Consider the following 15529-nt stretch of genomic DNA (forward strand, 5'->3'; position numbering starts at 1 on the left):
TTAATGGCATGATTCTGAGGTCTGCTCCTCAATGAACTGATGGACGAATAACTTAAATTGGAACTTAAATTTGGTTATAAAATGATAAACATTATTGTCCGGATAATTTGTGCAAAAGTTCCATCATGGCACATTAAATTCCCTTAATAGGCCCAGCCCATTATGGACATAGTCTCGGTTTCATGTGCTGAGGTTTGGAAGCATCGGTTTCTAAAATTTCTGCTGGCACCCTATTACAAAACAAGTTAGAGGAATTTGGCTTACAGTACTCAAAGAATTTAAAAGTTAACTTAACACTGATATTCCCTATAAAAGCAGTTTACATTCGAGATATTATTTCTATGAGGACTTGCTGATGTTTTTGGTATCTAGAATCCGCTTCATATCAAACTGCATGGCTAGATACTTGACAGGGTTCTGTTTTGCGGAGAGGCTTAAAGTGAGTATGTGTAGTAAACAGTTATGTCTGTGTACTCCAGCAGGAGAGTGTCGAGACAGCACGAGGTACTGCGAGAAGGTCCGACAGCTGGAGCTTTGTCTGCTGCCCCAGTTTAAGAGCCGCTGCTGTCATTCCTGCCAAAACACCTGAGGCGGGACAAAAAACGAGGGCCATTGGACAACCTGGATATGTCGGGGAAGATACTCAGACAGCCAACAGAGACTGGAATGCTCTATGCCCCATACTCGCACCCATAACTGTCTTCAATGATCAGTCTTGGATGGGGATTCCTGAGTGTGGAGGAATGTTTGGAAGGTCATACCTAGAGTGGTTGTGATCTACTCTCCGCAAAGATATCATGTGTGGGTTTAAATTTGAAAGTTTTGAGTGAAGTGAGAAGCCTGTTAATGACAGCTTCAGTTTTACTTCTTTAGAAAAACAAGTCATGAAGCTTTCCTAAATTATGCAAACACGTAAGATATATTTCCATTATCACTGATAGAAACTTGTGGTGACCGCGTGGTTCCATAAAGGGGAACTCATACAAACAACATGTTCATGTTTAAGATATCTGGTGTAGTATATTTTTTTTAAAGAATGGAACAATGGTGTTGCACCACCATGTTCTACTGTAGCACCATCAATTAATCTCCCAAATAGGATGCATATTGTCATGAAATTTAGCTTACAATACCCAAATATGCATTTAAAATACTTTTTTTTCATTGATTGACTTCATACCCAGGGATTTTGGGTAGACCCCTGAGCTCTTGATAACCACTGGATAGTTGTGTGTTTGTCTTTATTGCATTGGTCTCCATAACAGTGTTGATAAATAGTTCCGATGCTAAAAGAGCATATAGAGGTATGGCTAAAGGCTTGTTTAAATACAAAATAATCATGCATATAAATGGAAAATGTCTAACATGGCTAAAAACCACATTTTTGATAAATGATATGCAGTAAATTTGGTATCAGTCACATGGGAAAAAAGAACATGTGCCATCTTTTTGGGTAATTTAGCACGCAATGACTGGTCAAGTCAGTAGAAGATGAAAGGAATTATGATTGCAGGCGCTATGACAGCATTTTTGGTGGAATAAAAAGTTGGACATGATAAAGATTTATCTTGCATGAGGTTGCACTATGGAGGTGTAAGACTGAAGCAAGTCATTTTTTGGAAAAAAGACTCTTATTTTGCACTCAACTCATCCAAGTCTTTGTTAAGAACATGGCTTGTAGGGTTTTTATTTTTTTTAGTTTGTAAAGTAACATTGTATATATGTATTTTGTTTTGTGATTTTGTTGTTTTCTTGGAAAGATATTTGTTCAAATGTCCATTTAACCACTGTGTGACATTTGAACATAATGAGAGCATACCTGTTCATCCAATTCACCAAATTATATTTTAGCTTTAGTGTGACATTTTTAGGAAAACAGGCCTTGTGTAACTCTTCTTCCTTTCAGATTTCAGTGTCAGTGGAACTTAAAACATGTAAATATGAACTCTGTGTTACATTTGGATATTGGTTAAAACAGGAGGGAACTTTTTAAAGCTCACCATTCATGCACCATACTTGTTCCAGATAAGCAGGGTTTGCACTTTTGACATTATGTTCAATATGAGTTCCACAATGCTTCATCATCAAGTGCAACACACACCTTAGCAGATAACTTGGCCTTTCTAGGTGTGACTTTGTCAAAGGAAAACATGATTAACATATTACATATGCTCTTAAGTTATGTAGATATTTGATTTGTCCTTTTAACTATTTATTTTCATGTGTGTTCTTGTGCATAGTTTTGTAAATAAATACAGGGGTGGGTTTTAAGTATTCATTTCCTTACAGGTTTTTGGGTATTTGATGTGCGTGCAATGGGGACCCTCTGCTGGTTAACTGATGTGTTGCTTTCTGCTCATGCCTGGTGTATTATTAAATAAAACCAAATACATTCCTTTTATAATCTGTTATGATTCTCACTGCACTATGTTGTCAAAGTGTTTTAGACATATTAAAGTGGATCTATAAGACAACTGCTGGAATTCCTTTCAAACCACCCATCCATTCCTTTCAACTCAGTCACATCACTTTGAGAACAGATAATGATACCATTAACAGGAAGAACAAGTCAGTCAAGTCTGTTATGTAATACAAAGCTCTGTCAACGCAATATCACAATGAAAAAAACCTTCCTCTTTCTGTTTTTAATGACGGACAGTTCACATCCTACTTCTCAGCTTTTGACGTGGGACATGCGTTCACAGGATCCCTCTAATTTCTGAAGGGAAATGGCTTTACAACATGAAACTAGGCGCTGGGATTCAATAAGCGCCATCGTCAGATGATTCACTGATGGTTATTTCAGATTCGCGATGGTGGAGAAGGATGGTTGTAACTCTTGTTTGACAGCACTCGGGGTTCTGCGAGTTTCCCTCGTTGACGAACTGGAGGGACGGATTGACTCTCTGCTGGATATCTTAGTAAGTCGGGAGGTTTTCACTCGGGATGACCGTGAGGAGGTGTTGTGTCAGTTGGGGCCCCGAGCCAGAGTAAGAAAGGTGTTGGATATCCTGACGTGTAAAGGCGAGGAAGCAGCTAAGATTTTTCTCTCAATTAGCAGTCATCAGCAAGAGGCACAGACACACACCCAAGAAGGCAACACCGATCAGCCTCAGTCCGCAGGTATGCAATTCAATGGTACATTTAAGATGACAATAATGCCATGAGTTAAACCCTTGTTATAGCATCGCTTTGTTCATATAAACAGTAAACAGTAAATTCTGTGGTGTTTCATGAACCAATATTAAATGTGTTCTTCAATCGGCATTAAGGACACATTACATGAATCTTATCTTCTGCAGAGTATAAGAAAGTCAAACAAAAGCATAAAGATGTCCTCACCCGTCGGAGTGAGAGCATGCTGTTCTACAACACCCGTCACGGAGAGAAAATCCTTTTTTCCGAACATTACGTCAATCTGTTGCTGGCCGACGGACACCAGGGCTTGGATATAAAGAGACACGAGGTGCTGACGTTTGGACAAAAGCGACTATCTTTGCAGAAGAAGTCAACGGTGCAAAGGAAAATCGCACCAGCCGAACTCTTTTCGAGCGCGAATGGAAATCGTCCTGTCAAGAAAGTTCTGGTGTCAGGGGTGGCCGGCATCGGAAAAACCATCCTGGTGCAGAAGATGCTGTTCGATTTTGGGGGAAACAGGGACCACCTTGGATTTGACTTCATCATTCACATGACCTTCAGGGACCTGAATCTGATCGACAAACCTACAAACTTCCGGGAGCTGGTCTTGCGTAAAAACCGGCACCTTGCTAAGGAACTGGATAACATTTTGGCGAATGACAACAAACTGCTGATCATCTTAGACGGCTTCGACGAGTTCAGACACTACAGCAGCTGTGACGTAGACGCATTTGTGACTGAGCCAGATGAGGATGCAGAGGTGGTCGAGGTCTTCGGGAGTCTGATGCAAGGCGAACTGCTTCCCAACGCTTCTGTCATGCTCACCAGCCGACCAGCAGCCATCAACCACATCCCCGTGGGCTGCATCGACCGCTTTGTGCTCATCGCCGGCTTCTCCTTGACCGAAGTTCAAGACTTCTTCTTACGTTATTTCCAGGACAGTGCAGTTGCCGAACGCATGATCGCAGTAGTGTCAGAGAATGAACTAATGCTGACGCTGTGCTTTATACCTGCATTCTGCTACATTGTGTGCTGCATCCTCAAAGAAAGCAAAGACCTCTGTGGAGAGAGCCCCAAGACCATGACGGATATTTATGTGCAGTATCTGGTGGCCTTGCTTCGCTCTCACACTCAAGCGAGAGCCGAAACGTTTCACAGAGATCAAGGTGCAGGGACCGTCCATCCATTGTCTGATATTGTGCTGAAGCTGGGACACCTGGCCTTCAAGAAGCTGATGGAGCATCAAACTCTATTCTACGGAAGCGACCAGGATGTTGCAGCATTAAAGGGATGCAGCCTTGTTAGTACCTTCCTTGACAAGACAGTGGCACAAGAGCCTGGCTGCACTGAGGAGGTTTACTCCTTTGCACACCTCACTGTTCAAGAGTTCTTTGCTGCAGTTTATTGTGCAGTGACCGATCACCCTTTACCTGATGCACTTCAGCACAGTGCAAATCCCGGGGAGGGGTCCAACTACGGACATTTAGACCTCTTCAACCGCTTCCTGTCGGGAATCCTCTCTGAACGCAATGCTAGTCTTCTATCAAGGCAGGTGGGCCTGTGTTGCCGTAAGGACAAAGTGGACGACTATCGTCAGAGGATCATCAGAGAGCTCACAACGCTCTGTGAGACTGGGGCCCATATCCTGAACCCTTTACACTGCCTGTTTGAGCAACAGGACCCCTCTCTGGGCCTTGCTGTGCAACCAAAGACACTGCAAGTGAATGTCAGTGATGAAACACTCTCCCAAACGGATTACAATGCCATCAAGTACTTCCTAAACCTCACAAAGGGCGAAATATCCGAGCTGGATCTGACAGGGACAGGAGTAAGCTGTGAGGCCCTTAGGGACATGCAGCCCCTGCTGCTCAGATGTAACAGACTTTGGTGAGTTCCTCATATGGTTTGCATTGTCTCAATCTTTGTGCTTCCATGTGGGTGAAGCATACCGCTCTGCACGCACCAAGAAGTAAAGTGTGAAGTGTCACCACCACCATGTTGGGGAAGATATAATAATGTGGTTTATGCACTAATTACACTTGTTCTTTTTTAAGGCTCGGAGAAAACAACCTCGATATGAACACAGCTCAAGTCATTGCTGATGTGCTGCAGGTGTCAGAAAATATTACCCACCTTGGGTAAGATGTCAATTGTTTCTACAATATGAATCTGTATCAAAAAAATACAAGCACTAAGTGGATTTAAAGAGTACAATCGTTATTTGAGAATAAAGAATCACCCAGACATGTTTCTCACTTTCCATTTTAGACTTGGATGGTCAGACATCGGTGATGATGAATTACTGGCTCTTTCTAGTGCCATACGGGTGAAAAAAAACCTTCAAGAGCTGTGGTAAGAAACTTGTGTGACAGATATCACAATATGCCAAATTATAGCATTTTGGGGAAATGAAAGTCTTTCCAGAATATCTGTTGTCTGAATCATGGATCACTTAAAAGCTGACAAAGGTAAAATGATGAACTGAACTCCAGCTCAATATAACAGCTGTACATTTAAGCAACAAAACAACATATATTCCTTTAAAATGTTCTGTATCTGGAGTCTCCTATTATTTAATGCTATTGGGTAGCCTTTTAACATTTATTTTAGCTTTTTGCTGACTAGATGGTTACATACTAAAACGTTAAAGAAACTTAAATAGGTGGAAAGTTTATAAGCACTGAGCTTAAGTCTTAAAAGTGTAGAAGCCTTACCCTAGAATAAGATAAACTCAGTTGAAGATAGGAAAGGCCTGATTTTAGGCACCATAGAATACAGTCTACAGCATAGAACAAAGTGCTGCAATCTTCAATCTGGATAAAAAACAATTACTCCTAACTCTATGGCCATTTTCTGTCAAAATGTCTCATCTCATAGGGGATAAAGATGCTGAATATAATTTGATATTCGATAGTTTTTTTATTTTTATTCACGTATAAAGCATTCAATACATTATTCAGGACATGTTTCTCATACCTATGTGCCTTCACAGGATGGAGGGAAATCGAGTCAGCTACAAAGGTCTGCTGTCACTCCGTGACTTGACCCCAAACCCTCTGAAAAAAGTTGTGTAAGTGGGACTTGTTTGAAAAAATTATACAAATACATATTTCAACATATGTCCATTTTCTTACGCTTCTTTTGATACACTCTTCATACAGAGCCATATGGAATGACCTGACTGACACAGATCTAGATTTGTTTTGCACCCAAGAAAGCATAACTGTGAGCTTCACAGATGATGATATGTGGGGTGCATGGGGGGAATGGGTCTTCAAAAGGTGTGAGGTCAGCAGCAACGAGAAGTTAGTGATGGTACTCCACAAAGTGTGCAACATATCAGTCCACTGCTTAGAGGCTCAGTGGGCAAATACTTTCTACAAGCAGCTATCACAGCTCATCAAGCTCAGAATTGAGTTCTGCACTGAGGACGACATGTGCATGAAGCTCAAAAAGTTTGACCAGATCTTGAACCTCTGACACTTGCTGATACACTTGCTTCAGGTTCATTCATTCACTCATTTTCCGTAACCTGCTTATCCAGTTAAGGGTCGCAGGGGTGCTGGAGCCGATCTCAGCTGTCAATGGGCGAAGGCCGGGTACACCGAGGACAGGTCGCCAGTCTGTCGCAGGGCTGACATATAGAGACAAACAACCATTCACACTCACATCCACACCTACAGGCAATTTAGAGTCTTCAATGCACCTAAGCTGCATGTCTTTGGACTGTGGGAGGAAGCCGGAGAACCCGGAGAGAACCCACGCTGACACGGGGAGAACATGCAAACTCCACAGGTAAATTGAACCCAGGCCCCTCTTACTGTGAGGCGACAGTGCTAACCACTACACCACCGTGCAGCCCACAGGTTCAGGTTATAAGCTAAAAAATATAAAATAATACTTTTGTTTTGTTTGTTTGTTTGTTGTACGAGTTTGCGTGAAAAACAATTGATGGTGGAGGAGTCCAAGAAAATTACGTGGCCAGTACGGGGATCGAACCCGCGACCTTGGCGTTATTAGCACCACGCTCTAACCAACTGAGCTAACCGGCCATGTGTTGCCACCTTTTTTTACACACACTAAAATCTCTACTCTTAATATACCCATGCTACAAATACGTTGAGTAGATCTTAGTTGTGGGGGTTTTCTCTTCCAAATAAGCAATGTCACAAGAAAGTGAAAATCCTTTTATGTTACACTCTTAGATTACTAAATATACTATTTAAAAACGTATATTAATGGGACACTTTATTGGTGGTACTATGTACTATCACATATTAATCTGTTGTCTATTCATTTTAACTTAATATATTTTAATTGACAATTCCACTCCTTGTGAATTCTATGTTCAAATATGTAATGTATGTATAAATGTATTTTTTTGGAACAAAATCTAATCGGATTTATTGTAACTTTTGCACAACTGTCAATAAATGTTGAAACCTTCAAATGAACACAAAATGCATCTTATTTTGGTGTTATTTACCGGAAGTTGGTTAAACAGCGACCCTGATTCCGACGTGACGCGTTTATTCTGCGACGTCTCGCTGAACGAAGTAATGCCGTTCATAATAAGTTAGCCAGCGAGCTAACCCGGTTTTTGTGGGGGTTTCTTCATCTGAAATAGAGTGAGTTATATTAATTATTAAGCCAGCTCAATGTTAAGTGAGAGGCTGACGTGTTTTGAAATGCAGTGGGCATGCCTATAGCTTTTTTTTTTTAAATGTCACTACCCGCGAACTGTGTGAGTTTTACTGTGTTTACCTAACTAGCGTTGCCTTGCCCTTTATGCTCTTTCCTGAAGCTAATTATAACATTTAATTTGACTTCGTGTAAATTAAGATAAGCGAGTTCACAGTGCAACTCTGTCCATTAAGATAGTCTTCGTATGGAGGTAACGTTACAGGTAAATGGGTAAGGTGTGAGTAACTTTTTGTATTGCATGTTGCTGAGTTGTGTTACAGTCTCACCCACAGGATGACTGACGCAGAGAGGGAAGCTGGTGATGCTGGTGCGGCAGAATCCAGCAGTAAGAACAAAGAGACTGAGAAAAAGAAAAGGTCCCGCGTTAAACAGCTGCTGGGTGATGTGAGGAGGCAAGTGGACTTCTGGTTCGGAGATGTCAACCTTCATAAGGACCGTTTTCTTAAAAAACTCATCGATGAGTCAGATGATGGAAGTAAGGGCCTATCAATATATATATATATATATTACACTATTTCATATTAATTATATATATATATATATATATATATATATATATATATATATATATATATATATATTACATTACACTCATTTCAGCCATTGGATCATGTATGATCATGTTATTACACAACATCATTGGGTTTTGGCTTAAACATTGTACCAAATGTGCTATTTGGTTTTTTTTTTTTTAGATGTTGATATATCTGTGTTGGCAAGCTTCAATAAAATGAAGAAGCTGACAAGTGACACCAAGCTGATTGCCAGAGCGCTGAAAAATTCATCTGTAGTTGAGGTACGATGAAGCCAATTCTTTTTTATGATGTCTTGTTAATGTTTTAATATTTTGAGAGGTTGTGCATGGCTCAAAACTTAAGTTCAATGTATGCAATGAACACAAATGCGTTTCTGTTTTGTTTCAGGTTAACCTGGAGGGAAATAAAGTAAGGCGTCAGTTTCCGATTGGAGATGTACCAAATGATGTTGATGATCGCACAGTCTATGTGGTAAAAAATAGTTTTATTTTCTTATTTCACTTTGATTTTCTCAGAAGTGTCTGGACTACATATACAGAAAGAAAAATAATTGTATCTTCAGACCATTGCATATTTGTAAACATCCTGGTGCATTGTATGTAAATGACATAAGCTGTGGTAGTAAACATAGACCTAAGCTGTTGCCTAGCAATACTATTCCATTGAAATGGTCTATTGGGAAACAGTTTAATTTACTTCGAATCCATAAAGATTGATGCTCCCTCAGCAAAGGAAATACACCTGGCAAGAGCTTTCTTCTGCATGGAGACTCGCATACTCGTGCTGGTTATTTTGTCAAACGTTTATATGCCTGCTGGTATTAACAATACTCTTGGATCATATGATAATAATTTTCTTTCTTGTTTTTTGGGGGGTTTTTTTACAAGGAACTCTTGCCCAAGGATGTGACGCACAGCTGGATAGAGAGAGTCTTCACAAAATGCGGAAATGTGGTTTATGTTAGCCTGCCCAGATACAAGTCCACTGGCGACACCAAGGGTTTTGCCTTTATAGAGTTTGAGACAAAGGCAGATGCACAGAACGCCATAGAGGTGATAAATTCAATTAAATCCATAAAATGTCATTGTGTCCCTTAAAAATCTGATTAATCAGTCAGCCCAGTGTTTGATCTTGTCAGGAAGAAAACTCTCAATTTTGACCTTTGAAACAGATGCTGAACAACCCCCCCGAAGATTCTGCCAGGAAGCCAGGGATTTTCCCCAAGACGAAAAGGGGGAAGACCATCCCTCTGCCAGCCGACTATCCACTATCAAGTACGATTTCTTCTCTCTACCTCCCATGAACTTAAAATCCCTGTCTCATAAGCATTCTGCTGCTGGAATAATATCAAGAAAAGGGTTTTTGATGCAGTTGGTTGTATTGATCCCCATGTCTTGACATTCATTTGCTACAGGTGAAGAAGAGGAGAAGAAAAAGAGAAAGAAAAAGAAAAAGAAAGAAGGTGCCACATTAGAGACTTCTGCTGAAGAATCCAAAGAGCAAGAGATGGAAGCAAAACCTTCAGAGCTAAAGAGGAAGCGCTCAGCAGCGGGGGATTTTGAATCCCATGTCACCGCCACTCATAAGACACCAGACAAACTGTCAGAGAAAAAAAGACGACGGTCCCAGACTGCAGAGGGATCCGAAAGTGAAGTGCCATCTAAGATGAGGAGGACGAGTGAAAGTGAAGCTGAAGAGAAGGAGAAAGATTTAACTAAGCCTGGTAAGTGATCACAGTATCTTCTGGTCCATAATACGGAAACAATAAAGATATAAATACAAGTCAAGATACAAATATCTTTACTTTCCTCTTTCACGCTCTTCGTTTTGCCTTACTTCTTAAAGATCTGAAAATGTATGATGGGTTTTTACAGTAGTGAAACCATGAGTTACTATGTTGTTCCCCTTTCAGATACACCCACTAAAAGTGACACGGAGAGAGGTGTCGAAGAAGGGAAAGAAAACAGAGATGATTCAACAGTTAAGGCAAAGAGGAAGAGAAATAAGAAACACAAGGAAAAACTGAAAATAGGGGAAGAAGTCATCCCACTCCGGGTTCTATCCAAGTAAGAGCCCGCTTATATTCTTCTTCATGTGTCGACAAGAATTAATTAATAGGTAAAAAAAAAAAACCTACAGAACAAAATTTACTTAAACACACTGATGAATATCTTTCTTCCTCTTTTGGCTGCATTAGGAAAGAGTGGCTTGAGTTGAAGGATGAGTATCTGACCTTGCAGAAGCGCAGCATGAAGTCCCTGAAGAAGTGCATCAATAAGATTTATCACAAGGAGCGCGTCAATAAGATTGATCACAAGGAGCGCAAGAGTCTAATGGAGACGGACCATGATCCTCAAGATGGTAACAGTGAGTTGTGTCTTTAATTATCTTAGTGATTCCAGTTCAGAAGGATAAACTGCACACTGTTAAAATTGGGGTTGGACACAAGTGGTGCTTAGAGGAGTTGCATACACAGCGGACATTGTTACTTACATAAACCAATGTCATAAGCATGGATGATTTGCCTTTTTTTGGTCATATGTGAACCCATTTTGATATACACATGTTCTGAAAACCAAAAGATTTGAAGAAATTAAGTAAAGGGAAAAAGTGGATGCTGATATTAATTACAATGAAATTGTCAAAGAAAAAAAAATCAGTTTCTTGTGGGAAATACATGTTTTCTTTATAACTACTTCATCATTTTCACCAAAACTGGTACATGTTAGTGCTTACCTGTTACCTGCTAACATCATTGAAGATGACAGTAATAATTAACATCTTGGGTATGTATGGTCCAGTTCTGTTTAATGCAATGTTGGATTGTGGGTTTCTGTCCTATAGTTGAGAAGAAAAAAAGTGAGAAAGAGATTAACCAAGGCCCTCAGTTTACCAGCGGTGTCATCCTGAAGATTACAGACAACAAGCCGCTACCAGGGAGGAAAGTCATCAAGGTACAGTGGAACTGCACACTCTCTCACCTCGATGCTGTTTTTCCTCCCTAATCCAATATGCACATTTTCATTTTATTAAGAAAATTCCACGACGCTAAAGTGGAATCGTTCCACTACATTTTTTGGAAATACAGATTTCTGAAATCTATTTTTGATATATAAGTTTCTGTGATGGTATAGAAGCATAATATCATAGAATAAAGGAGCTTTGCCTCTCCTTTGGGTTCAAAGCAAGATAGTAAATCAGGTTTTGTAAAGCAATAGTTTGGTATAGAAAAGTATCTCTCCAAACAGCCAACACTGGACAGGTTGGTGTATATTACAGATAACTGATTGCTAAAAAAAAATGAACATTTTGATATTCAAGAAAGTTATGATCAACAACAGCCCTTCCAAGCTTTGCTGTGTGAGTAATGTCCTTTATTCAAGGTAAAGTTAGTGACACAGGTTTACCATTACCACGTGAGGCATTGTGCACAAAACAATTCAATCTCATTACACACTGATCTGTAAGATTATTAACCAAAGTTTTGTTTTTGAATTTTATGCAGGATGCTCTGTGCAAAATATCCCCAGTGGCTTACGTTGACACCCTGGAAGGAGATTCTGAGGGTCACATCCGCTTTCACACCCCGGAAGATGCTAAAGCCGTCAGTGACGCTAGAGCAGAGCTACAGAAAGAGCACAGCTGGAAGGTGGAGATTCTCGCAGGTTTGCATTTTTATTTCCTTCGTTCAAGGGAGAATTGCTTGTGCATAGCTCCCAGGATGCTTTTCATTATGCTACGCCATTATGACTCCTCTGCTCGTGTCTTAGTCTCGCCTACGGGATATGCAGGCGTTTAACAAAATGAGACATCCTCTCCTCTGAGTCGGCATTTTAAAGCAATTTCACTTAAATGTGTTGTGTGTCAGAGCTGCATCATCTGTCAATTCTTTTGTTATGATGCTGTATTTTATGATCTCAGTCAGATTAACAAAACAGTTTTCACAGCATCTCATTTATTTACTTTAATCCAAACACAAAGAGACAAGAATCTACAGAGATTCCTTTATGTATTTTATTGCGTGAAGCACTACAAATCTTCTTATGAAAAGTACTATACAAATAAAGATATATATATATTACACTTCTGTCTATCTATATGACAATACAAGTTGGTAATAGTAATTTGATGACGGCTGCTATTTCCATTGTAAACATCATGTCACAATGACAGTAGTAGCCTATATTCAATGATTAAAAACACAAGTTATATCAAGGTGAAATGTCATAGAGGAAAAGAGAAGGACAGAAAGATTTATTGCATGTTTCATCATCATAAAAGTAGCTCTCACTTATGAATTCAAAAGTCCCATCATGGTTTGAGATTATTCCAGCTGTGAGTCACGGATGATGAATAGACTTCTGCTGAAGCCTCCTCGCTCATCGTCTCCTCAAGGTGCATTCAAGGGTTTAGAAGATCCTCCATGATGGCGGAGGGGGAACGAGGAAGCATAAGTTAGTGTCATGGAAGAAACCCACCGTATATGCATCTCTTATCCTCTCCGGCTGAGAAGAGGATGCGGATGACTGAGCTGGTTTTCATAATTGATGATGGTGAAAATAATTTATTGGGACAGCACTCATCAGCCTGTCTTCAGTTCTGTGTTGGTCAAAAGGTTTTTTATGAATTGTTGATAACATTTTTGTGCCATGGGTAATAATATTAGCATAATAAATTTCCATTCAATGACTTTTAAAGGTGACCATGAACAAAGGTACTGGCAGAAGATCCTGGTGGACCGCCAAGTCAAGCTCAACCGTCCACGGGAAAAGAAGCGGGGTACAGAGAAGGTAAAATCAACCTTTTACATTTTTAAACATAAAAACACATATGCATACATGTTACTCTGCACAGCAATGTATTATTGATCATTCCTTTTTGATTGAGTAAACAAGATGTTACTGGTAAATTGTATCAGCTCTTAGCAAAAGTATGAGAAATCCAAATAATGTTGTATTTAGGATATATAACCTTAAACTGTGAAAAGGCATTGACAGACATTGTAATGCAGATTCATATACACTGTTTGATATGGTAATATTCAAAATGTACAAAGGATGGACAGGATTAGGATGTATATTTGAGCTTATCCTGAATCCATTTTTCGATACCTGGTACAATGTTGTCATATACACTCACAGTCACATACAACAGTTTAAAGCACTGACGCCTCCCTTATTTTATTCTCTATCACATCTAACTTCTTATTTTCTTTTAACACTTCAGCTCATATCTAAAGCCGAAAAAATCATCCTTGCCCGGGCCAAGGAGGCCACTAAGCACATCCGTTTCCAAGAAGACTGATCACTTCTGATATTCGTTTTTTTGACAATCGTTCATGTTTAATATGTGGTTTATAAGTAATGTGATTTGAAGGGGACAGTTAATGTTAATGCATAACTAACTGGAAGAGAACTGAATGTTTAACTAGTTAAAATAAAATGTCCCCTTAATATTTGTTTGCACTGGAGCTGCTTCGCATATAGACAGTTTGGCAACAATTTCTTTTTTTAATTGATACCTTTTTTTTTTTTTTTTTTTTTTTTTTTTTAAACAAAGTTATTGTATATGATGTAAATATGACTGATTTGAAAGTTCTCCCAGTGAAGACGTGTCAAGTCATGGCATTTCCTTTTGAGGAAATTGGCCTTTTTCTTTTTTAATAAAAATGTCATTCTTTGATTATCACAGCATTTAGTGTTTGGTATTTTTAACAACGTTGTCCACGCCATATAGTTTGTGTTTAAAAATAATAATAGGCATTGACCTTAATGTGCTAAATCCCAACTATTACCATGAATGAACAAACCTGTAGTTTGGATGGAGTGTTCATACTAGATAAAAAGTTAAACTGGTCCCTGTTTAGCAGATGTTTCAGCTGCAAAATTGTTATATACACACACCATTCCTAAAAAAACTCTGATAGACCACATTTAGCTGTCCGACTTGTGCAAACTTGTTTCCCAAACAGAATATGAAATGCCTTCAATTAAGTAGATTACATAACACTCAAAATGAGTTGTGCTGAGGAGCATCAGTGAGCCGCTTAATGGTATAAAAATAGCTGCCATTACATAATCTCAGTTGCGTTTATGGCTTTTATTGTTGTAAAGGTAGAAGCTACCTGTGGCAGCCCCACATCTCATCACCAGTCTGGTCTCTAGAAAAGCTTAGCTTCTGCTAGAAATCATGCAGCTGATTATTTGGTGGTCCTGAGGGGAATCCTCACAAGTTCCACCATCGGCCCAAGTCGGTCCTCTGTCCAGAGAGGTGGTCCAGAACATCCTGGACTCTTCGGTCCCCGGAGAGTTGCATTCCAAGTTGGAAGGCGCTCCATTCTCATTAGGACAGTGAGTTGTCTCGGTGGCGTTACAGCTTGATGCTCTCTCATTCGATTTGGGATGAGGGTTTCCTGGCTTCGGAGTTGTTTTGCAGCCCTCGGCAGGCTTAGGTGTGCACGGCGAAAAGGTGGTTTTCTTGGGCCAGTCCGGCTCTTCTTTACGGCCAGAGGGGAAGCGCTGCGGCATGTCCCAAGATTTGAAATCATCCTTCATGGTAGTTGTTCCCCCAAAGCGCTCCCTGCTTTTCTCTCCGGTTTGCTTAGATGGCAGGACTGGTTTGGCATGCGGGCACTTGTGTTCCGTGTCGTCTGCATGTGTCCTGGAGGAGAAGTCGTAGGAGTCTGCCAATGAACCGGATTCTATGGCTTTGCCTTTGCCGTGGAACTTGTTTTGAAGGGACCAGGTCTTGAACTCCTCAAAGAATGCACTGGCATCGTCAAAAATGTCTTGGTTTGCTTCCCAAGCCACCTTTGGCTTTACAGGAACAGCGGAGGGCTCCGATAGCAGATCTCTGGTTTGGTGCGCGGGCTTCACCCGCCGTATCCTGGGCTGCACCGGATGGGGGACGTAGTCGGTTCTGTAGCTGGTGGCACTCTCAAAAGGTTGGGGTTTTTGCACCTGTGGGAGTGGTTTACAGTTGGCTGCAACTTGAACAGAATTTTTCTGGGAGTGCCCTTTTGAGGGAAGGTCTGTGACGACTAATCCTTGGTTGACCTTCAAGCTGTCAACTAGTTTATATGGCAGGCGCCTCTTTACTTTCCAGGCTTGGAAATCGTCTGAAAATGCGAGACAGAAAGAGTGAATTTGAAT

At 40.3% G+C, this 15529-nt stretch overlaps 2 protein-coding genes and 1 non-coding gene across 5 annotated transcripts in view; 2 read left to right on the forward strand and 1 right to left on the reverse strand.

Moving 5' to 3' along the window:
* Positions 1–2419, forward strand: part of LOC129093172 (ADAMTS-like protein 1) — a 59863-nt gene extending 57444 nt beyond the window's left edge. The window contains exon 26 of the mRNA XM_054601091.1: positions 480–2419. Coding sequence (XP_054457066.1) covers positions 480–589 — 110 coding nt within the window. The 3' untranslated portion in view covers positions 590–2419. The remainder of the gene's footprint in view (positions 1–479) is intronic.
* Positions 2420–7116: 4697 nt separating this feature from the next.
* Positions 7117–7190, reverse strand: trnai-aau (transfer RNA isoleucine (anticodon AAU)). The gene has a single exon. It is a non-coding gene; the product is annotated as a tRNA-Ile (tRNA).
* Positions 7191–7637: 447 nt separating this feature from the next.
* Positions 7638–14069, forward strand: larp7 (La ribonucleoprotein 7, transcriptional regulator). 3 transcript variants are annotated; one of them, XM_054601261.1, is made up of 13 exons: positions 7638–7766; positions 8103–8317; positions 8538–8638; positions 8766–8849; positions 9266–9430; positions 9550–9652; positions 9793–10101; positions 10291–10444; positions 10576–10745; positions 11223–11332; positions 11884–12043; positions 13077–13168; positions 13605–14069. In XM_054601261.1, the coding sequence occupies exons 2-13, from the start codon at positions 8116–8118 to the stop codon at positions 13680–13682; spliced, it is 1728 nt and encodes a 575-aa protein (XP_054457236.1). In that variant the 5' UTR covers positions 7638–7766; positions 8103–8115; the 3' UTR covers positions 13683–14069. The 3 variants fall into 3 exon arrangements, with proteins under 3 accessions (XP_054457236.1, XP_054457235.1, XP_054457237.1); XM_054601260.1 differs by having other exon boundaries at positions 8115–8317; XM_054601262.1 differs by having other exon boundaries at positions 8115–8317; positions 10576–10739.
* Positions 14070–15529: the final 1460 nt, after the last annotated feature.

This window comes from Anoplopoma fimbria, chromosome 7, assembly GCF_027596085.1.
Source record: "Anoplopoma fimbria isolate UVic2021 breed Golden Eagle Sablefish chromosome 7, Afim_UVic_2022, whole genome shotgun sequence".
NCBI classification, from domain to species: Eukaryota; Metazoa; Chordata; class Actinopteri; order Perciformes; family Anoplopomatidae; genus Anoplopoma; species Anoplopoma fimbria.